General features: G+C 32.8%; 1 protein-coding gene across 1 annotated transcript; it reads right to left on the reverse strand.

Moving 5' to 3' along the window:
* Positions 1–1404: 1404 nt before the first annotated feature.
* LOC144842622 (DNA repair protein RAD50-like) lies at positions 1405–27104 on the reverse strand. Its single transcript, XM_078699081.1, has 41 exons — positions 27049–27104; positions 26383–26568; positions 26115–26198; positions 25675–25776; positions 24983–25045; positions 24362–24403; positions 23795–23868; positions 22736–22841; positions 21442–21510; positions 20854–20943; positions 20337–20397; positions 19893–19970; positions 18834–18910; positions 18213–18314; positions 17486–17555; positions 17255–17355; positions 16166–16270; positions 15449–15550; positions 15219–15331; positions 15031–15129; positions 13347–13433; positions 13169–13261; positions 12457–12582; positions 12111–12246; positions 11893–12006; positions 11506–11598; positions 10430–10577; positions 9971–10028; positions 9240–9441; positions 9065–9094; positions 8466–8546; positions 8316–8374; positions 8007–8154; positions 7095–7268; positions 6436–6561; positions 6164–6216; positions 5584–5669; positions 5060–5202; positions 3797–3930; positions 3270–3398; positions 1405–2502 (listed from the first exon to the last, which is right to left on the reverse strand). The coding sequence occupies exons 2-41, from the start codon at positions 26509–26511 to the stop codon at positions 2448–2450; spliced, it is 3942 nt and encodes a 1313-aa protein (XP_078555207.1). The 5' UTR covers positions 26512–26568; positions 27049–27104; the 3' UTR covers positions 1405–2447.
* Positions 27105–27620: the final 516 nt, after the last annotated feature.

Genomic DNA, 27620 nt, shown 5'->3' on the forward strand with positions numbered 1-27620 from the left:
AGATCAAGAATTATAACAGAGAAATACAAAACAATCATCTCAAAATGAGTCAATATTTACAAAAATCAAAAAGTGTTTCATCCAGGAATAATTTATTTAAAGATGTATTGTCCCCCAAAATCATGAAAAATAAAGATTTTTAAAATCGGACTTTGAATAGGCCATTTTGCAGTTTTAATGAAGTTGTTCACTTCCATAAGAAAAAAAACAGGGGAAAAAAATTATTTCACCTATAAAAAGACAAAATAAACAGTTAAATTACCCAAAAACTCATTGTCTTCCAGACAATTTGACAATTTTTTGCTTTAAATTACATTTTTCTCAGGTAAATAAATTTTTTTCAGACCCAATTTTTTGTGAGAGTGAATAACTATTATGTGACATTAAAATAACATATTCAACAAAAAAATTTTAAAAAATATTTTTTTAGGGGGACAATATATCTTGGCAATATAACATGGCAAATTTCATCAGGTGATCAGACATGTATCACATATGCAAAATGAGGTAAAAACTTTTTGATTCAAGCCATATAGTACTGGTGTAAATAACTAACTTACCATGAATTCATCCAATTTGAGTGGTTTGGAACTAGAAATACAGTATGTACAAAGAATCGATGTTGACAATAGAAATGGATTTGAAAAATCATTTAATACAAAAACATTTAAAAATTGAATGAGACCTATTTCGGCAACTCCAATTGATGGGAGTGGTTTGGAGCTACAATGTGCCAAAGATTTTTTTAAACAGCTTAACCAGAACTCTTTTATGATGAGTACAGGCATGGATTGAACTTTGTGATCTGATACAAACAGCTCCAACTTAGATACAAGTTTTAATCATGGCACATTTCGTCCACGAATATAATTTGTGGAAGAAGAAATGTACGTAAAAGAAGAAATGTATGTAAAACAAGAAATTCAACCTTTTTTATTTGCATTGCAAATTAACATCTGAGTGTTGGTAGTTCTGGATTTATTTATTTGACCCATTTCTATTCCACTCCCACTTTTGTAACTGAAGCCCAGAGATAAGGTAACTGATTTTCCCTTTTGTAGAAAAAAAATCAGCTACAAGCTTGAACCCATCCTATGGGAAAATATGGGTACAACTGTATCACAGGTAAATAAGCATTGTAGACGGGGCACCGCATAAAAGAGCCATGATATTGGCCATAGTGCTGGTAGTAGAGATGGCTTAGAGATGATTACAAAACACTGATTGTGGACAATTTGATGGTAAGCTTTCTCATACATACTGAGTATATACAGCACATTTTTTCATGAGGTTAAGCAAAAATTACTGAATTATATTGCATTTTTATTTATAAAGGCATCATGCAAATTGAATTGTGGTTGCACAACTTGAAAAAGAACAAACTACCATTTCATTTTTCTTTCTCCGCATTTGCCATTTTATTTGTTTAATATTTTCAATTTTTTTAACCTATATTTGTTAAATATAGTAAATTTGTGATCAAATTTAAATTTAGAAATAATTAAGTGTAAAATAAAGAAAATAAAATTCTCATTCAACTATTTGGAATTAAATACTGTGAAATATTTATCTATTTTTATAACTGGAATAAACATTAAAAACCAAAATTAAAATTGAACAGATTTTTCTTCTCCATTGATCATTTTTTTTCATATTTATTATTTTTTTCTATTTACTATCTACTAACAAATGCATGAAGACCAAATGCCTCCTTTCATAAACTCCCATTCTCTATTTAAATCTTTGATATAATTAAGTAATTCAAATATATTTTTAAAAATGTATTAATATCTTTCAGATTTCATGACTATATTAAAATGGAAGAAATTATCATTAGGAATCTTTTCTGCATGCTATATTTGGTTTTAAATCACAAGTATGTTTATGCGCATGACTTCATTTAGGACATGTAGTGGAAACAAATCGTCCAGACTAGCCAATCTATTCTCAGGTGGGCTGTAAAAATTAGAACCAGTATCATCAAGCATGTATTACAGATTATGATTTGCGTCATTGCAGACAATATTTTATCAGCAGGCAGGCTAGTAAAATCTGTGACATGACCTGTAGTAATAAACTTTATAACTTGGGACCTGCTTTTTTTGCATAATGCCAAATAACATGAAAACAGATTAACAATAAACATATACAAAACACCAAATTTCCACTGAATTTGTGGTTATATATCACAAAAACCATTTAAATCAGTAAGTGGTCTTTGACTAAACTTTCACCACCTAACATATGTTGCAATCAAGCAGCCACAGAACTAGGGTAGTATAGTTAACCCACGTGAGAGCGATAACGTATTCCAATTTTATTTTAAACCAGTTTTGTGAAATTTCTTCTTGAAGTTTCTACTTGATGTAAATGGAGATAATTTTAATTAGTACACCATTTAACCGGTTATTTGGTCGTTGGTTTCTCATGAATATCTTGGAAGTACCTTAGTCACCACCATTAAGAGTAGCTATATCAAACCTGGTCACCCGTGACTTGAGCCTGAACAAGAAGAAACAAGTAAATATTTAACAAACATACAAACATAATAAATTACCAACTTTATAGTTAATCTATATACAAATTCACATACTGTAAATGCAATTTTTTTTTTCTCACTTATATATTAAGGACCACATTAATTAAAGTTGTTGTGTTAACCCGTGAATCTTTTATGTCTTCATTTCTTTTTTTGATGTATTGTCCCCCTGAAAAAATAATTCTTAAACAATTTTTGTTGAATATGCCATTTTAATGTCACATAATAGTTATCCTCTTTGACCAAAAATTGGATCGAAAACAAAATTTATTTACTTGAAAAAAATGTAATTTAAAGTACAAAATTTTCGAATTGGCTGCCAGCCAATCGGTTTTTGGTTGAATTTAACCATTTATTTTGTGAAAACTATATTTTTTGTATATTTTTTTTTCTACGGAAATATTAATTTTATTAAAACTACAAAGTAACCTATTCAAAGTCTGTTTAATTAATCTTCATTTTTCATGTTTTGGGGGGACATCTTTAATGATTAAGATAAATTTATATTTATTTTATATTGATGCATTTTATCCTATGATTATATACAAGTTGTTTTGCCGCGCCACCAGTTCTTTATTAAAAAGGATTATCAGGAGCATTTACTATTCTAAACATATATAATTTTACTGTATCCGAGGTGCTAAAACACAAGCACACATAAAGCTACAAGAAACAGGTTAGACATCATCTACCAAATACTTTTACACAAGGAAATATGGAGACATCTTACTCTGCATTTTTTCGAACACGATAATAATAGTCAACATAATCTGAATGTCCTAAAAGTTCAACAAACTCTTCATCATGGGTGATAACAATCAGTTGGAAATTCTTCTGTCCGTGTCTGTTCTCAATTATGCTAGAGTACAAATAAAGTTTAATACATATTACTACAATCATTGTAAGTTATAAAGTTTGTGGTACACCACATATATTAGTTCTGAAAAGAACTGTTGAGTTTCTCGACATTTTAATCAATATGCTTTGATCGTCCTCAGGAGTGAGAATCTCATATAATCTAATATGCGTAGTGTACCACAAACTTTATATCAACATTTGATTTCACCATGCAAACCTTTAAACAATATATAATCATTGTGCAAGTTACAGTTAGGCCCTAAAGTATGTCCCAATGGATGGGTTTCCATAATCAAGTGGTTGTTGTTACCCCCGTCATGTGATTAAACAACATGGGCTTAAATGGATAAGAACACTGGTAACCCACTCTTTCAAAAAGATGCACTGTGAAACACCCACCTGACAAGGGCACATGCTAGGCTCTCAACGTTAGGTCTGTCCAAGTTGGTTGTCGGTTCATCTAGGGCTAGGATGCCACAATTCAAGCAAAAGGTCTCAGCAAGAGCTAACCGTATCACAAGGGATGCAAGTACCTATAAAATAATATATGTACCAGTTTAAGTACATCGATTCAACAAATTCTGGATTTACTACATCCTTGCGTTTGAAGTAAAAAGATTTATATTTGGTACTAGTAAGATGTTGTTACTTCTGATAATAATTTGCATTCCTAATTCCCATGCCTAATAATTGAAATATTTTGTACACAGTTTAACATTTTTATAAATTGTATCCTTTTTATGTTACCTCAGTACCGTACCGCAGTAGTTTTGTATTTTTATGTAACTATTTAAAAATTGTATCCTTGACAGAAGGCGTTATTTACAAACAAAACATACAAAATTATTGCATTTTTTGTTCATTTTTATCTGGCTTCGAAATAAATCAAATCAAAATATGTATACAAAAGTCAGCTTTCTTCTCTACCACGGTTCATCTAACCCAGCGTGCTATACTTGACAGACTAATGCATGAGATGCACATATGAGCCGTAATCATTTTGGATTTGTTGCTGTAGGCATATCTAATCAAAAATGACTTGGTTAGATGATGAGTTGGAGACAAGTTGGATTAAGCTATTTATGAGGCATTACACTATGTTTAAATCAAAATCAATCACAATGTGGAGGAGAAAAAAAAAGAGAAGTGAATCTTCAATGAAGCGCGGTGAACAAATTGCACCAGTTCTACTGTACTCCCAAAGTTGCTCCCAACCGGTATCAATCAATCAATGGTGTAAGAAAATATATAAACAAACAGTATATGAACACTTGCCTGGTAGCAAGGGCTAGATATTAAAAACATTAAACAAGCACAAACAAAGGTTATACTTTGTTGATTAGATTGATAAAAAGTACAATATTATTGCTAAATAGATCTTATGATCAACTAAAAGGCAGTATCTTGCTTACTGTCATGTATTGCTAAAGTAAAAAACTGAGTTCTTAAATAAATTATTGGGTACCATCACCAGATTCACTACAAATCACTCATAACCAAATTTAAAGCATGATTGTATATATTGACGTTAATTATTTGAGCAATCTTATTAATTCTTAAGACACAAAGTGTCCCTTTAATAGAGGTGTCTTTTGAATAGGAGTAAGGTTGGTCGTAGTGTTACACCTCAGGAAATTGTACCCTGAAACTTGTATGACCAACCTTTTGACCTGCACTACAGCGCCCTCTCATGTCCAGTTGTATTGATCCTTTAATGAGTACAACTCTGTACTTGTACTGTCTTCGTAGACTACTAGCTGTACTAGTATCATCTTCATCTGCTTGTATCTCAATGTAGTCAATATCTATTGTGGCAATCATAAAAGAAACTTTAGACAGAATCACTGGTCAAGGTTTTCTTTTTTTTCCTCGCAAAACTCAAAAGTTTACACACGCTTGGGCTTCAACACGGGCACCTTTTATGGTGTGCGCTCTGGTGTGTGTAAACTCTAGAGTTTTGCTAGGTAATGTCGAAATGGTGCATTAGATTATAAGCATATAAAAAGTTACATCACTAAATTTTGTATAAAATGATTTTATTGTAAATAACAAATATTAATATGTTTGTACTGCATTGCTATTTTTAGTCTTCTATGAAAGAATTTCCTATTTGGATAATAGTTATTTGAATCTTGAATAGAAATAAAACATTAATATATATTATAAATAATTCTCAATGTCCATACCATTTCCTTTGTAAGTGTTCCTCCACAGCTCTCTGATGATTTCATTAATTTCAGCCATTTTCATTGTATGATATTTCATGATTGCTCTGTAAATAAATAAATGCATTCTTGTTTGGCATTGTTAGGCATTTGTACCAAAAGAGAGCCTATCGACTGTTTTTTATACCATTTATTTTGTATTCCTGTCTCAATAAATGATATGATATTCTAGTCATAGTTTAAGTGCTTTTAATTCATACCTAGCTAAATTTATTTATTCTTGTTCTCAAGATTAACTTGAAACTGAAGAAAATTGGATTAGGCCCTTCACGGACCAACGGCAGCCAGCAGACCAGGAGATGATCCCCTACTCTTTTCTAATAGTGTACCAAGTTCTTTACGTGCACTATATGTACATGAGACCAACTGCTTTACATCCCATCTGAAGGATGAGGCCATGAGAGTAAAGCATCTTGCCTAAGGTTGCAATCTGTATGGTACTGTTGGCTAAAGTTAAATCTTTTCATACAGGAGAAAATGAGACTCTATGCATTGCTTGAAATGGAATTACATTATGCCAAAACAGAGCCTTACAACCTACCTGTTCAGTGCTTGATAGTATTTGTCAAGATCTTTATTTGCAACATCTGTTGTCTGTAACAAAACAAGAATCTTGTTTAATATTTGGTAATAAATTATTATTACTATTATTAAGCTGTTGCTAGTGTGAAAGGTATATACAAAGCATCATTATCATATTTTACAGACCTTTTATTTTAACCAATGTTATGAGTATGTGAAGCGCTGCTAATTATGAGCATATCATAGAAATGTGCGCAATATAAAATGCTTAATTTTTTATAGTATTCTCACCTTAACCTTTATCAGCATCTTAGTGTGTTTTTCCTTGACATCTTTCAAGGCATCACTTTGAAGGTCATTGCCGACTCTCTTAATTTGTTCTTTGAGGATGGCTAATCGTCCCTCAGCATTATGTTTCTAAAAAATGTGTAAAGAAATACTTAAATATGTATTTATTTATGTATCAGCAGGTAGCATGGTTGCACATACTGGATATTACAGAGAATATATCTTATCTCTTTCATTCAAATTTTAACTTGTATATTCAGTAAAATACATAAATAATGTTATAGGTGTTATTGCAGACAGGAAGCATGTCATAAAAGAGTTTATCCAACTAAGTATTTCTACTTGGATATCACAGACAACAATCTTACATATTTCATTCATCTTTTATATTGTATTTTAAGTTTTATATAGGTGAGTTACAGCCAAAAAATTATGGCTTTTAAGTAAGTACTCAAACAGATTCTTACCTGGATATTGGAGAGACTAATCTTCCATTCCCCTTGTTATTCAAGATTTATATTGTATGTATATTCAGTAAAAATACATACACAATGTTTTATAGGTGTTTTTTTGCAGTCAGAAAACATGGCATTAGATAGTTTATCCAAGTAAGTACTCAAATAGATTCTTACCAGATATTACAGATAGGTATATAATCTTACCTCTTTCATCAGATTATTATGTTGCATATTCAGTTGTACTCTTTCTTCTTCTAATCTAACATGATCAAATCCTCCAAGATCTTGTTCAAGCTTTGACAGCTTGCCCTGGACGACCTGAAGATCAGCTTCTTTATGGCGCAGTTGAAGGTTGTCCATCATTGTACGCTCATTTACCTGTAATAATACAGAAATGGGCACTTTTTAAAATCCGTACGGTGTAAGTTTTATTTTTTTCCTTATAAAAAAAAATGACATTGTTCTTATTTTAGTATAGCATCATATTTTTTTATTTACTGTCCAACTATTTATTTTTATTTAACCTTATTTATAGAGGATCACCATAGACAGTGTCTGCTGACAATCAAGGGGCCCTCATGATGAGTTATGATAAGTGTCTGTATGTGACAGTGACTGTGTGTATACTAGTACACCAGGATAACCCCTACTCATCTCAAAAGATGTACTAGGTTCTTTAAAGTGCACATGAGCCAGATGTGTACACTGGATCTTATCCAAGAAGACTCATTCTACCACCAGAACCAACGAGTGAGGCTCGAACCCTTGCCGACGTTATGGCTAGGTATTACTGTTTCACTGTCTTTACCGATTGGCCACTCACTTGCCATGTAACTATCGTTACTTCATTTATTTCTGGGAGCCTTGGCGTAAAGTTTTCTTACAACTTTAATTTAGGCTTTCTTCCACACACATTGTTATTACTTGTTTTATATTATCATTATTAGTATTATTATTATTATTATTATGTATTTATGTGTGGAGATTGTTTAATAAACAAAATAAACGAATATGCTATATTTGTAATTAGTAGACTGTCTATTTCTCCTGTTTATTTATCCTGTTTACACTGCATATTATGGAGCTTTCGATTTCTAATGTTCAAAGATCTATTACCTGCTGCTTGGCAACATCTTCTTTCAACTTATCTATTATCTTTTGTAATTCTTCAACTTCCTGTTCTTTGCATGATATTTCTTTTTCAGCTGCTCGGATTTCTGTCAGTCCTTGTCTAATTTTTTCATCCTTTCCCTCATCATAATATCTAAATAAACAAACAAAATTGCTTTTTAGCATTCTGTATGAACAGGCTATTAATTAAGTCATAAGACAGTTCAACAGTTCTTTTCAGAAGTATATGTGATGTACCGCAAAACTTTATATCAACATATTAATTTCGCCAGGCAAACCTTCAAACAAAATTACCTTTTAATTTCATTGTTGAAGATCCTGATTTCCTTTTGTCTTTGAGTGATTTGATCAATCTGAAATTATCAATAAAGATAAATAGTTTTGATCAATGATAATGAGATAGACTTTCTTGATGTGTATGAAATAAACAAATTGTTCACTGACCTGTTTTCTTAGTTTCTCAAGTTCTCTTTCTTTGGTTTCAATTAGCTGATTCTTTCTGTCCATAAATTCTGATAATTTTCTCTAAAAAATAAAAAGAACAATTATTGTTTATCATCATTCAGACAGGTTTTGTTACATACATCTGGGCGCCCAAAAACATATTCTCAAAAAAGTTTGAAAATGGTACTTAAGGTTTTAAAATCACTACAAAATTCATATGTCCAGAAACATCCATCACAATGATTATCAACCTACTATTATAGGCTATATATATAGTAGAACTATCAAAGGCCAGTGCACACTGAACAATTTACGGACGAAGAGCCACGCGTCAAATCGAACCGACGGACAACTTCAGTGTGAACATCAAATCGAACTTGTAGGCATCGTTCGATTCTCAACTTCAACGCGGTGAATTCGAAACTAGTGAAGGCTCAGCGCGTGACTTCGCTAGAGTTGCTCCAAGGGAATGTTTTTGCTTTCACTTCAATCTGGCCAATCAAATCACAAGGATCGTAATGTGTTATGTCATCAGAAAGTTTGTTCAACATGGATGTTGTCAGCAGAGCGAAGTGCTAAAAATATTAGGTCAACATTACCTCTATTGGCTGAAGTTGGTCTTGTGCATCCTGTATTTAAAAAAAGAAAATATTACATTAGGAGTATTGTAATCCATACACATGCGGTTTCAATTTTCAATTTTGACAAATAAAGTTTATCTTTCTATTAATAAATACTGTAAACATTGAGTAACCAATCAGACAAGTTCAATACCTTTATCTCTCTAGCATACAGCTGATTGGACGATGCAAGTTCTATTTGTTGATTCTCTAGTTGTTTTCGGTGCTGTAATTCTTCCGTCAGTCGGAGTTTTTCACTGGTTATGCTGTTTAACTTTGCATTCAGGAGTTGTAGACGTTCCTGTTGTTCTTCAACTTGTCTGCGCTTTGATTCAACCATTTTATTTACTCCCTCCCTGCAAAATAATTAATGATTAAAATGCAGAAACCTGTGAACCTGGACAGCTGCATAGTATATATTATATAACATCTATCCAACATCTCGTTTGGGGTGACTTTTAATAATTCTCACAGATTTTCTCATCTTTAGTTTCAAATTAATTAATTAAAATTTTAGTATATCACCGGGCGGTTTGGAATTCATGTTCTGTGCCATCTAGGTAAATTCCTGTTATTTGATTGGATGATTGTACAGTAGGTCACATGACAATAAAACAATTGTTTAATAGTACTTTTTTCAATTTTTTCATGTAAAATAATCTTCTCAAGTTTGAAAAAAATCTGTGTGAAATCCAGTAGCAGAATCGTCTGTTGTTCTGCTAATGGAAGCAACAATAATCGGAACATTGGAAATGGCAATGACAAGAATCTACTTAGATGTTATATAAAACAAATAATGAATGTTTTTATATTCATGTGATGGTACATGAATTCATTACTCTCCCACACCCTTCAGTTTTAGTCCAAAGTTTCAAAAATACTTACAACTTGATTTCCAAATCTCTACGCTCAGATTCAACAACTTCAATAGTCCTGCTTGTATCTGGAAGTCAAAATAAACAAAATAAGTAGCAGCCTGCATCCATATTCTAGGTCAAAAGTATAAATATAGTAATAAAAGCTGTGCCATGTCCTTTCTTCCTTTCAAACATAGCAACCTGCCCTTCACAACACATCCAACTGAAATAATAATAATGGTAGTTTTATATAGCGCCTAATACAATGTTTTTAAGTGCTTTACACACAAAAATGATCCATAAAATATCCTAAGATAATCAAAAAAAGAAAAGCAGAGGAACCATTTACGCCGCTCAGTTCTCCAGCACCCATATGAGAGCTCCCCTGAACACAGTATTCTCGAGTGAAAAGGCACCTGTCTATCCTACCAAAACAAGAAGTAAAAAAATAGATATACATCTCTAGCTGCCTTATATAGTGGTTTACCTGCACCGGCCATTTGCATTGTCAACTGATTCAGTTTTCGGTCAAGTAAGGCTAGTTCCTTCTGGCATTCTTCCATTCGCATGATATCTGGTCTAATCTCATTGGCCATAGATTCATCCAACTGCAAGGAATTCATACGATCTTCCTCCTATTGCAAAAAAAGCATTTTGATACAGTAACAAAATAATAAGTAACCACAGATGAACAGTGGCAGAACACATGGGGCAAAGGGGTGCTAAAGCTAATTTTTAGTTGTTCCACTTTTGTCTCATACATGACAATGCCGTGAAATCTGCCAGTAACTGACTCTCTCAAAACTGATAACTCATTTAAAACAAACTTTTCAGAAGGAAAGGGAAGTTCAAAAGGACAAAAATTCTAATTTTTATCATTAAAACACATTTAGAATACCAACATTACTGGTAAACTAGGCCAGCCCACACAGACTGTGTTCTGGTAAATTTGATTTTACATTTGATAAATTCAGTAATAGCCAGTAGAAACCCTCCTTTTCTGTGAAATTTACAAGATGTTTATTACTATGGCCAACCCCTATTCAGGGAACACTTTGTTGAGTCCAAAAGGTGTCATCAATAGATTTCATTTCATTTCAAAAGACATTTATTTTCCTCCATAGCAATACAATACAACATAGTGTACAGAAATAATAAGGTAAAATAATTAAGATTATGATGATTGTTGAATGGACAAAAGAAAAGAGAATTAAAAAAAAAAAGGCTATGGAGGAAGGCATAATCACGAGAAGATGTGGGTATCTTGTGCTGGGTATGCCTATGCAAATAAAATGGATATGTGTATAAGAGTGGGAATTAAGAGAAACAAGCAAGACAAAAAAAACGCACACACAGGGAAAAAAAAAAAAAAAAAAGATCAATCAGTTTGCAGTAAATAAAACTCAAAACCACAGAAGATCAATGTACAGCAGCAAAAATCAAATTGCGACATTCGATTGTTATCTTTTAATAGTTTAACATAGGTGTCGTTTGAATTTTTTGGAAAATAGATGTTCTACTGTAGTTTAGAACAGTTGAGAAACACATTAAACCTGATCATACCTGGGATATAGTGCTGCGTAGTTTACCAATTTCATCTCCAATTGATGTGACCTTTGATTTGAGGTCAGGAATCTCAGAAGACAACTTCTTCATCTAAAATAAAAAAATTATAAACAAATACGCACTGACAACAAAACAGAAATATTTTCGAAAAAAAGGATGATGTTGAAGATAATTGTTGAGGATGACTGTGTTAACAACAATCAAAAATTATTATTATTATTTATTATTTATATTGGGTGGCCTCTTCAGTCAAAGACTGTTCTCCCAAAGGGTCCAGTTATTATAAGTGGCTGTGTGTGACAGTGGCTGTGTGGGTACTAGTGCACCAGTGTAACCCCCTACTCAAATGTTATGGTGCCGATGTTAATACATTACGTTACTTACATTTTCTTTAAGTGGTTTCATGTGTACCAGTTTGTTCCTCTTTACCATACTCTGCTCAATTAAGTTCTCTTTTTCAATCATTTTTTGCGGCGCCATACGCAGTTTACTCTCCAGCTAAAGTCGAAACAAAAAATAATCTTGTCATGTGACCATCCTATTTGGCTATAAACATACATCAATTATACACTATAATGAAAATGAACTTTATTATTATGTACCTCTTGAACTAATTCATCAACTTCATCATCCCCATCAAATCCACGATGACACAAAGGACATTGAGCTTCAGCACGCCTCAGCGATTTTATGTAACGCTCAAATAAGTGCTTGCTACCAGAGAGGGCTCCCTTTTCACTGAAAATTAACCATATAAATAATATATATATATATATATAATATATTTATCTTACAAAACAACAACAAACCTACACAAAGTTAAGTAGACAAAATCAAAAGATTATAAAATATGCATATAATCGGAATAAATTATAAAAGATCTTTCTGTTAGAGTTCATTAAGACGTGTGTTATTAATACCATCACCTCAGATTTGGTAAGACATTACCTTTGTAGGTTATTAATAGTTGTCTGTAGTTCATTCAGACTGCTATCAACATCTTGACTGCCACACTCTTGGAATAGTCTTTCTTCGTAAGTCCGCAATTCATCTTCCTTCTTCTTTAGTTGGTCCCTATACATTTTGAGATTTTACATACAGATTAGCAAAGAATTTGCAACTTTTTTACAAGGGATATTTGCTACACCTTCTCTCTACATCTATCTATCTTGTGTGTCGTACAATATGTTGTATGTTGGTCGTTTCCACAAAAGCCTATCTCCACCGATAGACTCTCACTAAATTGCATCTGCCAAGAGCCACAAACCATCAGTCCAAATGTCTGTCCTGATCACTTATATTAACATTAATAATCTGCCATTTCCCTCTTCACTCGAATGTCAAAGGTTAAGCCCATTTAAAAATGCAAGGTCAAAGGGTAGAGCATTAGTAGACTGTAGACTTTTCCAAACATTTACAAACCTAGCGCGCCGCACAAAATTGTTACAAATATCTGAGCATTCAATAGTACCAACAATTGTTAAATGGAAGAAAATAATGCATGACACATGATACCAAATCAACAAATCAAATGACAATGATACAAACACTTATGCATACTTCAATCACATATTTTGAATATGAACATTCATTTAAAAATAAACATTTTAAAAAATTAAGGTTTTCACACTATTTTATAAAAAAATAAAGTCAAACTTACATAATCATTGTTCTTTTTGTCTCCTTTCCAGATATTTCAGATTTTCCAGTCTGTAATCTTTTTTGACACTGCCTCAGCTCATTAGTTGTTTTCCTTAATTAAATGATAATTAAATCATAATAAAAAGTATTTGTGTGATAGGCCTAGAGAACTAATACAAACAAAGGTTTTATCTTACATGCAAAATTCTTGAAGTTGAGCCCTAACATTTGTTGTTGGGAAATGACCAAGCAGCTGTTGGACCTCATCATCATGTCGGTTGCGTCTAAGAAATTTAGAGGAAAACAACAAATTTATAGTTTATCCCTAATCATACCATACTTTAAATGCTTCTATACATATCATCCAGAGAGTATAATTACATACAAAATATCCAATACCAGTCATATATCATATATAAAATAACTTCATTATTCAATTCTACAAGTTGATTCACCAACTGGTTAAAGCTCAGGTACAGGCATGAATTTTAAATATAATATTTGGTTAATTGTACATAAATCAAATATTTGTAACAGAAATCAAGACGAAAAAACATGAATTTCCCTTAAAAGGGTCAAATACAAAATTTGGCAAAATTCTTCCATAAAAACCAGGAAGACTTTTTTTCAGTAGTTAGGTAGTTAATAATGTAATTAATTAATGTAATAACATGTCTGGTGACTCCCTAAAAGGTAAAAAATAAAAATCTGAAGTTGAATAAAAATACCAGAAATGTAATGTTCAAGTTATATACCGATATTTAGTCATCTGATAACATTTTTTACCACACCGTTTAGTTTTCATAGCTTTTTAAAATGACTCTCTATTTAAAAAAGTGTGTACAAAAGAATAGAGATTTTACTGTGTAATTTGAACTATCCCCCACTGATAAGAAAGTGCTTATTTTTAACAAGCTCGTGTAACACAAATAAAATCCCAAAAATTATGAAACATAGGAGAAACTATAGATCGATAATTATTGGAATGTATGATCAATTTAATTTTTTTGCCCGCACCTGGCCTTTAAGACAAGGCGCCGCAAACCATCAGCACAGGTTCAAGTCACCCTTCAACCATTGTTCTGGTGGTGGAACAAGTCTTCTCGAAAAAGGACTTAAAGGCCAGGTGCGGGCAAAAAAATTCTAGGAAGACTTTTTTTCAGTAGTTAGGTATTTAACCTAATGTAATAACATGTCTGGTGACTCCCTAAAAGGTAAAAAATAAAAATCTGAAGTTGAATAAAAATACCAGAAATGTAATGTTCAAGTTACATACCGATATTTAGTCATCTGATAACATTTTTTACCACACCGTTTAGTTTTCATAGCTTTTTAAAATGACTCTCTATTTAAAAAAGGGCGTACAAAAGAATAGAGATTTTACTGTGTAATTTGAACTATCCCCCACTGATAAGAAAGTGCTTATTTTTAACAAGCTCGTGTAACACAAATAAAATCCCAAAAATTATGAAACATAGGAGAAACTATAGATCGATAATTATTGGAATGTATGATCAATTTAATTTTTTTGCCCGCACCTGGCCTTTAAGACAAGGCGCCGCAAACCATCAGCACAGGTTCAAGTCACCCTTCGACCATTGTTCTGGTGGTGGAACAAGTCTTCTCTGGTTCATGTTCACTCCAAAAAACCCAGTTCATCTTTCAAAAAAGTAGGGGTTATCTCGGTGTACTGGTCCATTCAGCCCCTGTTGTTATGGACATACAAATAGGCGCCGTTTGATGACAGCACTCGACATGAAATGATCTTTAGGGGAGAAGAAAGTTATATATTGGCCGTTCACACCGCAATTCAGCCCAGTATAAGTCACAGGTTATTCCCTCACATTTACATTTTTTACATTCAATATTTAATTTTCTTACATTTTTTTAATTTCGGATTCCTTGTCAGTTTTATTCTTTTGTAGCATACGATGTTGTGTTCTTATCTGTGATTGTTGAGTCAGAGTTGATAATTCTTTACTACAAATTAAAAAGAAATCATATTGTATGATCATTATGTATGATAATCAATGGATTTAATAATGAATATTGCAAGACACATAACTTACTTGAGCTCACTAATCTTACGATCATTATCTTTTTTTTCGTTCTGCAGTTCCCGAATTTCAACTTTGAATTGATCTAGGTTTAGCCTTTTCTCAGCTGATTTTAATTCGTTTTCCTATAAAAAAAAAATTTATTTTAAAATTTTGAATGAAAAAAATGGGCTTAAGACTTAATACCCAAAACAAATTAACTTGAGTGCATTTAATTCCATGTTAAAATATAACAAACTTACTGCTTGTTGGAACTCTCTCTCCAGATTGGTCAACTTGTGGGCATTTTCTTCCATATTATGTAGTTTTCGTTTAATGGTTTTAAGCTCTGCCTGATTTTCTTTCTGTTAACATAAAGAATGTTGGGCATTTAAAAATGTATTGTAAAATTAAAAAAAAAAATAAATCATACTACTGCTAAATACTCACACATATTCACACATGTAATACAAAATGTAAATAATTTTTACATAAATATCTCACCAGGACAATCTTACTGACTTACAGTTATACTCTCTTAAGTTTTCACACACTAGTGTGTCGCAGTGTAATATAATCACAGAGTCAAAAACTCATTTAAGATAAGCATTGTGCAAATATATCGCTGGGTAACATTAATGTAATCTTTACAGGCATTGTTGACACCTGTAAAGATTACAGACTTGTTTCGAGATTTTATATCAATGTCACACATTTGTACCAAGGTATCAATTTGTTAAAATATAAATAAATCTCAAGACTATTTGGTTACAATACATTTATTGAGCAATTACTATTGTAGCCAATGAACAAAAGGTGAAGATACTTTAAATTCAATGGATATGCCTATATAAAGAGTCACTCTATACTCTAGTAAATAGGTGTCATAATGGCCATTAATGAATATGCATAGGTTATTCTCTACAATATTTTACATTTTGTAAGATTTTAATTTGTGTGAAGCTAAATAAAATAACTACCATCATTTGTGTCTTCATCTTGTCTGTGCTCAGGAGGGTTGTACGAGTTGTTCTGATGTCATCAACTTCCATCTGAAGTGTTGCCTCCTCCTCCTCAAAAGATTCCTTACAAATAGACAACAAAATAATGAAAGCACTCAGAAACTGAGTGAAGTACTTGGCAAAACACTGCCACACAGAGGGCGCATGTTGATATTTCAGACCATGTTTATCAATCAGTTATCAATGAACCGATTTTCTTGAAATTTCACTAGGCATGTTCTGTAAGAATATACCTATTAACGCAAACACATTCAGGAAAATAACTTAATTTGATAATTGTAGATGCTACAAACAAACAAAGCAAGTACTATAATTATAAAAATTCTATTTGGCAAAGTAATAACAATATGCGTTCATTTATAAAGACACTTATTCAATCAATCAATCAATCAGACTTATATAGCGCCGGTATCCATAAAAATAATGTTCAAAGGCGCTTGTCAAAGTTAAACAGGAAATGCTTCTGTGTACAAGTGGGTTTTCAGTCATATTTTGAAGGTGTTTCTGATGTCTTTATGTCTATTGTTAGTGTATTCCACAAAATGGGTGCTGAACACAGGAAAATGCACGATGACCATACAACTGAAGTTTCCATTTAGGAACATGAATTATTATTAGATGAATAAGCAGCTAAAAGATCTTATTCAACTTAAAATCTGAGATCATTAAAGTATAATCCCAGGTAACAAGTACACTATCTATCTTTAATTATCAATAGACACCAACTTTGATGTGCACAAGCTTGGTTCCAATTTGGACATACGTATTTTCACCAATTATGATGAGATGGATCACCTGAACAGTCCATTGTGATTGGTTAATTCATTTGTGTTGCACCCTACATTGTTGGGTCCAAGTGGGAACCAAGCTTAATGGTGAACAACCTTACTTATTAATCTTAAGGTCTTTGGTTCAATTCCTGGCTCTGTCATAGTAAGAAGATTTTTCTCATTGCTGAAACCAATTCCATTACCAAAGATTCAAAAAAATTTTCGAAAGATTTGGTTCTCACATCAATTAATATTTTAAGCCTAACATTGAAAGTACCTTTCTTTGTTGTCTCTCATCGCTATGGTTACTTATCATGTTTGTAAGTTCTGCCAGAAATCTATTCACATCTTCCATCTCAAAGTCTGAGTGGCTGAAGCCTAAACCAAAAAATATAAAGAAAATGTAAAAGCTGATCTTTTAATTGGTGGAAACAATAATAAATCATATTTTATCTAAAACAAATTAAAGCAGCCAATATCTATGTTGAATTTTAAATAAAATACTCACCAGCCATATTCAGGCTTGATACAGTGTGTTGTATTAGCTTATTTCTATCACCAATCTTTTTCTTTTGGATCTAGACAGAGAAAATTAAATTATTATACAGTTGCACCTCTCTCATAAGCGGGCATCAATCCTAATATAATGGAAAATCATCAAATACCTGTTTGTACTTCCTATCTATCAGTATATTTGGTACCTCTTGTAAGTGTTCACTTCCCATTACGGACACTCATCCAAAGCCTTTTTTTCTCTACCTATTCAGTGCATTTGGTACCTCTCGCAAGTGGACATAGATACTTTCTGACTGGACAATTTTGATTTTTTGTATGCTTTTGTATAATTTACCTTTCATAAGTTTGGTTTGTGAGTATTTGTATGTGATTGTAATTATTGTTTTATAGCTGCCCTGTGTTTTATTTTTTTTATTTAGTGTCTTTAGGCACATGTGATTAATTAATTAATCACTGTCTTTTAGTTTTAGGTGGTAATGATACAGAGGCTATTTTATGAACCAGTTCACCATGGTAACCTCCTACCCATCTCAAATGATGAACTGGTTTCTTTAAAGTGCACATAGGAAAAATGTATACACCAGACCTACAGTTTATAGTTCTTATATGAGAAGACTTGTTCCACCACCAGAACTAGGAGCGAGTTGGTCTCGAACCCATGCCAATATGGATGGTAAACAGGGCCCCTTAAATTACAATTCTATATAATATATATCTACCTCTGCCTCTTGCTCCAACTTGCCCTGGGCAACCATCTGACGTGATTTGCCGTCAGTGAGATTTTGTAAATATGTTGTCTGTCTACTAATCCTCTTTTCACTCTGAAAGCAAAAACAAATGGAAAATATCATCAATCAGAATGAGGGGGGTACAAAGCATAATTGCAATGTGACTAGAAAAAAAAGTGTGATGTGCCCAAATATGGTAGTGATATGACATAATCATGTCCATATATGGGCACATCACAGAGTTTAAGAAGTATTAAGTAGAAAAAGACACAATAGGGAACTTTTGATTTGCGACAACCGACACCTAAACTACGTCATGTTACAGTAGTTTATTGTGCGCAGACAGGAATAACGGGACCAAGTCCTCGCTCCTCGACAACGGTTTGATGGTTTCTAGATACAGACAAAGACCGACGACACATCGATTGACATGATTTAAGTTGATCATCAGTCATCGCTAATCACAAGCTCTCTATTATGGAGTTGGGGTTGCACCTCAAAGGAAAATTTGTATTATGAATCTAGGGGAATCAGACTCTTGAAACATCAACTTTACAGATGCTTATTTTTCTTTCATAAATAATCATATCATATTTTATGACTAGGCCTTACCTGCTTTAGGCTTTCAGCTTTTTCAACGACTTTAGATTTGTGTTCTCGAATCATTGCTTTTAATTCTTCCGTTGTTACTATAAAATAAATACTCCATTTTATCTTATAATTACTCTACAAAGACTTACTAATGGAGAGGGTGTTAGCCATAAAGCCATGCCAAAGAAGCAGCTATGTATTACTGCACCCTTGCCTTAAGCATTCAACCATCAACCTCACAGTAGAAAGAAAGCTCTTGTGTTGCATAATGAAATTCACCGACCCAACTACGACAACAGGACGAAATATGATGGGAAGCCACAGTACGGTGCTCATGAATAATTCATGCATGAGCTTTAACAAAGTGGGTGAAGCTTAGCGTGAAATTCCGTCGTCTTAACTTTTTGAGGACGATAAAGTTGCCATTTTCCCATTTACGGAGAACGACTAGAAATAATGTATATAACCTTAAATATACAGTTCAAATTACACTTAAATGTAGAATTTTCAGAACTCTAAATAATATTTGAACTTTTAATTTAATTTTTTAATGAAATAACATTTTTATTGGGTTAAAATGGCTGTGTTAAAGCGACGTTTGAATGCGAGGCCCTAGCTAGACCTATGCTGTATCACCATAGCCAAGCAATTCAGAAGGGTCCCGCGCCATGGGACAGGGGAGGGATCGAAGAGATATATGCCAGTCGTCGTCTTCGCGCACGGGTGCGTAACTAATAAAACGGCTGTGTTTTTACGCTCTAGCGAACACAGGATATTCGTCGTCCTTCCTTAACCATCATGTTTCGTAATTGCTATCTTAAGTGTTCTCTTAATGGCAAGTGACTTACAACTCAAAGCACTATAAATTGTCTTTTCTGTTGATAGCAATTGGAATGCCTCAAAGGAATCCTAGATACATTTTAATAATGTGTATTCTATTCACTTTCTAAAAGACATGTAATAAAATATTTATGAACAAAAATGTATAAGTTACACTTAAAATCGTGTTCTACGGGCTGAATGCTGATAGTTGTACACATTTTAACTTTCTACTAATATCTCTACAACTTATTAACTTACCGTCAAAAATCTCCTCCAAACTTCCTTCTATTTCTCTTTGACTTCTTACAATATGCTCTTTGTCACTTTTCAGTTTTGCTAACAAATTAAAATATATTAATTATACCAATAAATAACAATAAATTACACTACTGTGGATTAAAGACGAATTGAAACATAATTTACAAACATACAGTAATATTTTTTTTTACATACAGTAGAACCCTTAAGAGGACCCAAAGAGTGTCCCCTGGACAGAGGTTGGTTGTTAAATAATATATTGCCCCTCGTTCATGATAAAGTGTCCCTTTAATAGAAGTATCCCTTGAATAGAAGAATATTAGGTTGGATACTCCTAGTTCATATCATGAGAAAGTGTCCCCTTGTCAGAATAATGTCGAAAAAGAAGGGCTCTACCTGTGATTCTTTAGACTGAAAGCCTGATAAAATCTAAAGTATACTCACCGACTTTGCTTTCCAGGTTGGCTATATCACCTTGTTTACTGATAATCATTTTCTGTCTTTCCTAGATGAATTTATTACAATAAAATGATAATTTAAATTAGTAAACAATTAGATTTACTAATAACGATTGACTTTAATAGCGCCAAATACAAACATTTCACATTGCTTTACTTTGTATATTATATTTTGTGCTTATACAGTAGTTTCAAAATCGCTGTGGACTCGATGTTTACACCTACAACTTTCAACTCAAGGGTGCCATTGTGTTGAGTGCTACCAAACGGCGCTAATTCGTCTGTCCACGGCGACAGTGATGGACCCCCTATTCTTCCAAAAGATAGGTTATTTAAAGTGCACAGTCATATATACAATGAACAGTTTAAGTCTTACAGAAGAAGACTTGAATCTATTTTGAAAATTGTAATTGGTTATATACAATAATGTAATGTAAAATTACATTGTATAGGAACTACCAATTCAATTTTTGTTAATGGTACTTCATTTTTAATTGTATTACCTCAATAGGTCTTAACTTATTAGCAATCTGGGTAACTGTGTCCTTCGACACCTCCATCCGTGTGTTCATGTCTTCAAGGTCTTTTTCCAGCTAAAAAGAAACACAAACAACTCCAGTTCCAATAAATGGTTTAGTGTGTGGCTAACCTACAAACTGCCATATAGATAAAGTTGGTTTCCATCACGATGCTACAGTCATATTGTTGGAATGTGTAGACCTCCCCAACATAATTGAGTAGGTACCATAGTTCATCATCCCATAAGGGTAGACTTAAGCTTGGTTCCCACTAGCAGAGCAACGCAATACAAGCTACGCAACATAAGAAAATCCCCTTCCAATAATTGTGCTCGACCCTGCCTGCGTAAAATCAAACATGCGATGGTTGCAGCACTGTTGCGTCGTCAGTTTCCACTTGTGATTATGCAATACATCACTTTGCATCAATATTTTGCTTTGCGTCACTAGTGGGAACCACACTTTAACTGTGTTTCTCCACCTAGATTGATTAGGCTAGCCTATAGGTAACATATACCCAACAGTCAATCATTTCAATTTAATCAATACTAATTTGTATTTTAAGTAACCTACTTGCACTGATCTGTCCTTGTTTTCTTTTAGATACTTTAATTCCGCTTTGAATTGTTTCACATCATCTGACTGTAAAATACAAATATTAATATTCAAATAAAATGGTAGGGTTCCTGCTTTATGCATTAGGCTTTAGTACTTCATTTTACAATTTTAGACATCAGTGCTCGCAGAATCAATTGCCCGAGGTCCCATGGCAATCAAAAATGATGATGGGCAAATAAAATTAAATAGATCCATCCAGACATTTTTCTAGTACAAATCATACTAGTTTAAGGTGAAGAAATTTGGATTATTTGCATACGTTGAGTGTAATTTGGCAAAATCGTCTAAACTAATTTTGGTCATTCAAATTTTAACCTTTCTTGTGTGTATGGTCGTCATGCTGTGTTGTACACCTATGGTATGGAAAATGTAAAGAAGATAAAACTTCTATCCAACGCATCGTGAAGAAATGTAGTCTAACCACAGAAATGATTCGCTGAAGGAAATATGTCATAAATGTATTAAATCTAAATCCCATTAATATTCAAAAAGACACCAAGTAATTACCATAAAATGCGTACCGAGAGAAATTATCTGTATAAATCTATCAGATGTAGAACTTGATCATGTTGTATAACGCTGAATAATCTCAATTAAATCAATTAAGCATAGTAAAGTCAACATTTTTATTTTTTAGCCAGTTTTTATTGCATATTTTAACTAATTATTGGAACCAGTATAAAGTAATGTTTATAGTATTTTTTGATGTTCTTATACATTGCTTTTAAAATATTGTATCCCATGTGGTATTTCATTTCTGTTTTTTAAATATTGATTGTTTTAAATAATATATCTCAAGTATGCTTAAATATTTTTATATAATAATTTTATTAATATACATTTTAGAATTTTAAATGTTTGAAAATGTACTCATACTATTTCTATTTTAAATTGGCAAATAAAATTAAATCTTGAATCTTTCTTTTTTTAGGATTCTTGGTGGGCTTCCTTTCGAAATGAATGCTGTAAATTGTTTGTACTGGTACTACAATAATATAAGTTTTTAGACATTCTCTGCCTAATACTTGCCAAGAAGGCAGACAAGACAAGACAAGACGTTCAAATACAGTCTCGAAAAGAAGGCCCTACAATATAAAAAATAAACCCAATTTGAGATGGGGTTCTTTTTTTAGATTACTTTGCAAACCAACGAAGGGGGATTTTTTCGAGATGGGCATCTTCTCAAAAAGACTCCATTTTATGGTATGTATTTTTAGTATAGTGAATTTCAATTAAATGGTATACTTACTTGACTCTTCTGGACTTTTTTAATGCTGTCCAGAGCCTTGATGTACCTAGTTGCTGCAAATATCTCATCAAACTTTGTCTTCACAACCTTTCCCTCACCAAGAGGCCTAACATAAAATAACATTCAGAAAATCAATGCAAACATCAAGTATTACAGTATACAAATAATATAATGAAAGCACTCAGAAACTGAGTGAAGTACTTGGCTAAATATATCAGGAGGAAAAACATTATTCGGAGAGAGAGGGCTCACTACTTGATATTTTGGTCCATGTTAAAAGAATACAGAGGGCGTGCTATTTAATAATAATTTTATAAAAGATATAGGTAAGTCAGATTTTATTATAATAAGCTTTTGTGACATGACCAATATATAAATTTTCATGAAAATCAATGGGCATGTTCTGTGTATATACCTATTAACACCCAAAACTAAAAATATAACTTAGAAATTGCGGAAATCGTATTAAAAAAAAGAAAAAAAGAACAATACTTTTTTTTCAAGCAATAATAATGTGGAGAATATTTTAATGAGATTGGGTCACTGATTTGAATAGGACAGTTTAAGGCTTTCAATAAATGGCAGTAGATTATATGACGGTGCAATATTCCAGCTGAAAAACCAAACCATAAAAAATAAACAAATGTTTAGCATTTTTCTTCTTTTAAAAACTAACAAGCAAAAAAGGGTTATTTGGGAACTTTCCATACAACATGTGACATTAGTGGCATACAAACCAATTATTATCACGAACCAATACATTTATTAACCAATCACGAACAGGGACATTGCGAGTTGTAAAAACAAGTTTGTGGCTCAGTGTATTAGGCACTGGACTGGACTCGATTTTTACGCTCGTCGCATTGCTTGTATCCTTAGGCAAGACACTTTACTTACGTTTGCCTCTCATCCAGGTGTACAAAATGGATACACAAGTGTGCTGATTACAAGCTACAATAGTATGGTATGTGTTTGATCCAAAAAAGGCCAGGGTATTAATGTGAACTGCTTAGAGGCTTTGAGAATTAAGAATGATGATATTATTTTAAAGATACTTACCAATTGGAGTCTTCTTGATGACAAAATATAACATTGTTAAGAACTGCTTTGGACACTCCTAAAGACCTTTCCATCTGGTAATGAGAAACAAAATAATTTTCATAAACATATTTAATTAAAAACATATGCAAACCTTTCTGTCAATTTACATAATTTTACCTAGTAAATAGAATGTTTTACTAATTTAAATAATCATAAGATGTTAATTTGCATAAACAAATTTAAATAATCCTATCGAGCTCTCTGTTAATTTGCATAAACACTTTAAATAATCAAAGCTCTCTTTCAATTTGCATAAACGAATCTAAATTATCCTATGCCAACAGGTTTTTTTAATTTGCATAAACTAAATTAAATAATCCTATCAAGCTCTCTGTTAGTTTGCACTTTAAATAATCAAAGCTCTCTTTCAATTTGAATAAACAAATCTAAATTATCCTATGCCAACAGGCTTTAATTAATTAAAATAATCCTAAGATGTTAATTTGCATAAACAAATTTAAATAGTCTTATCAAATTTTCTGTTAATTTGCAAAAATAAATAATAATAAATAATACTACACCAACCTCTCTGTTGAGTTCAAGACACTTTGAACTTGTGCTTATTCTCTGAAATGAAGATAAATTGATTACAAAGTGTATACTGTATAATACCGCTGTTCCACAGTACAACACTGAGGTGCTGTTCCATGTCAAGGGTGTATTTGTAAATGTTTTTATGTAATTTGGGTTTTTTTGGCATTTAGTCAATTAGCTACAAATTGGCAGTTTGTATATTCTATTATATGTTTTAGGCACATGTGGCCAAGGATTATTAATAGTAAAATGTATCACTGTCCTGTCAGATAGGTGGTAATCCTCCAGATACAGGGGCTATTTTATGAACCAGTTCACCGGGGTAACTCCCTACTCGTCTCCAATGATGAACTGGGTACTTTAAAGTGCACATGGGTAAACTGTGTACACCAGACATACAGATTATAGTCCTTATCCAAGAACACTTGTTCAACTACCATAACTAGGAACATGTCAGCCTCAAACCCATGTCGATATTTTTGGCTCTTTAGGTAGAGCTGCCTTTTAAATGGCTGAGCACTTAAAAGTGCTCAGCCATTTGACTTGCTCGCTTTATAATGAATACACTTTTCTAAAATGTATGATAGCGTTTCAATCATTAATTAGCCTTACTTGTCCATGTTTGGTGAATCTAAATATGGTACCTTCAACCGTTTTGAACTCCACTTTGTTTGGCTGCAAAATGAATTGGTTCAAAAGTGTTATTCTAAACATAATACATATAGCATGAAAATTGTGGTGAGCTATTTTTTTTCTATGCTTCAAATTTGCATATATTTGCTTTATATGGCCAGATCACCAAAGTTAAGCAATGCTGTGACAGGTTGCATTCTGGATGGGAGACCATCTGGGAATCACAAAGGGTGCTGTATATACCGCCACTCATGTCATATACAGTATGTGTACATGTGTATTATGCATGTATTTGTACATAAATTAACTGTTATACATGTGGGCTAGCAGGGGCGGTCGCAGGACTATTTGAATGGGGTTGCCCAAAGAGTCCAGATACAGTAAGTGCTAACCGCCGATACATTGTGCACGGTATTGGTTACTCTGGTGGTTAAATTTTACGATGCACAATTTACAAATATTCTCTTCCAGCCCTGGACTTCTATAACCTTATATGGATATTGTATACAATAAAATGGGATCTAAGAAAAAAACATTTAGTATAAAATTAAGGGTGTTGCCCGGGCCACTTGGGCTTGTACACCCCTGCGTCCGCCCTGGCTAGACATACAATTGAATATTTGAGTGCTGGTTATTCCCCTTTTCTGCCACATTTGTTGCTACATCCTTACCTTCTGTGTAGCAATCATGTTTCGTGTCACAACCATTGGTTTATTGGCAATATCATTGATTCTTATCTTCACTTGTCCTTTTACTTCCATTTCATCTGCCACCTGCATGTAAATAAGTTAAATATTTTACAAGTAAATCTAACATACACAATGCTACACAAAGGTCACTAGTAAGTGAAATCAGTAAGCAGCAACAGTCGAATAAGTCCCACAGTCGAGAAAATTCCACAGTGATAGCTATTGTTTGGTTTGCTGGGGTGGAAACATCTCACAAGGTGATAGGGACAGACTACAAAGGTTTGTCAATAGGTTTGAGAGGATTATCGGTACAGAACTGCAGTAGGTGCACTCGATCTAGAAAAACTTGAAACACAACAATAACCAATACAGCTCTTGAAGGATCATATTGTAATACAGTAGCTGTTTCTGTTAATAGATACCTTTGGATCATGTACAAAGGCGCTTCCCTTCACACCTGGTGGCATATCTCCTGTTGTAGCATATCTCAGACTTTCAATAATGGTCTAATAAAAAAAGAAACACACATTTTACTGTACAAATCCTAATAAATTACATTAAAAGAATTTATAACAGAAAAGCAAATGTGCATTTATGGAAAACAATCCATAAAAAAAGTTTTTGTGATATGATGTGTAAAAGATCTATAGAAGTCAACATGTTAAATGTTTAATTCTAGGATATTCTTACCGTTTTCCCGGCACCGTTTTGACCAACAATAAGGGTGAGTGGGGTGTAGAACTCAATAACTTGCATGTCACCATCTTCCTGACCAAAGCTTCTTATCCCCTGAATACTAAGTTTTTTGATTGAAGACATTACGTTTGTTTACATTTAGGTATTCCGATTTCTTAAAATCGCAATAGGTTCCTTGCCCTAAAATGTTACAAAAATTATCAATCAATGCATTAATTTATCTAAAAGGAAGCTGCAGTCCAACTGTACATTTTTCGCAACTGACCTTTCACCAAATTATTTTATTACTGACTGTACTTTGTTTGAAAAATGTGTAATTTCACTCTTCCCTGGTCTATCAAACTTTATTATGTGACAAAATAACTAGGTTGATATTGTAGACAGAAAATTAGTTACGCCTAGCCTAGACAGTTAGTAGGAGGCTTTTTCATTCTCATCGTCGGGTGGGAATTTCCCAGTCCAGCAGCAGCCAACCACCAAGTCGGATGCAATTCAGATTGGCTAGCTAGTGCCTAGCCTACTAGATTCTAGGCTTAATAAGAGGCTGGCTAGTACTGCACGCCTCGCCCTAGCCAATGCAGTAACTACAATAATGACACTCACTTCATGAAATTAGCTTTTTATATGACAAATGTAAACTAAAAGTAACCTAATGTTTACCTTTACCAACACAGTGAATGTGTTTATTTACTCCACATGTTTTCTCGCGCGCGACGATGATCGACAGTACAATTCTTTGGTAGAGGGCGTCCTTCAAAACACAAAGACTGAAGAGTCTGCTAAAATTAGTAGACTCTTATTAGGCTTAACTCTTTAACATGATGCTTTTAAGTTCGAATAAAAAGAAATTCAGCAGAAACTGCACATATTTGTCAATTAAAAGAGGAATTATATAATGGGGTTGGGCGTTTTTCCATTTGTTTTTAATATTAAAAAAATAATAATAATTTTTTTTTAATCAGGCAAATTAAGATAACCTGATTAGGCTTAATATTCTTTTCAAGTGTGTCAATCCTGTTTACTGGACAAATAAGATGCTCTACATAAGTCTTTGTCAGTGGAATGCTGAAAATTGTATATATAGTATATATATATATATATATATATATATATATATAAATCATACTGTAAATTATAGAAACAGTGCTCATATTCGGAACATGATCTCATAATCGCGTCGAGCATAGCTCGAATATGAGCACTGTTTCTATAATTTACAGTATGATTTATAT

Source organism: Antedon bifida, chromosome 5 (assembly GCF_963402885.1).
Source record: "Antedon bifida chromosome 5, ecAntBifi1.1, whole genome shotgun sequence".
NCBI classification, from domain to species: domain Eukaryota; kingdom Metazoa; phylum Echinodermata; class Crinoidea; order Comatulida; family Antedonidae; genus Antedon; species Antedon bifida.

Bases quoted from the DNA above. Each gene is read 5' to 3' on its own strand.
- LOC144842622 (XM_078699081.1), bottom strand. From the start codon at position 26,511: ATGTCTTCAATCAAAAAACTTAGTATTCAGGGGATAAGAAGCTTTGGT. The intron at 18,315-18,833 runs GTAAGGCCTAGT...TTTTGCTTTCAG, and splicing joins AAGCTGAAAGCCTAAAGCAG to AGTGAAAAGAGGATTAGTAG. The intron at 9,442-9,970 runs GTAAGTATTTTT...ATTATTTTGCAG, and splicing joins AGAGATTTGGAAATCAAGTT to GGAGGGAGTAAATAAAATGG.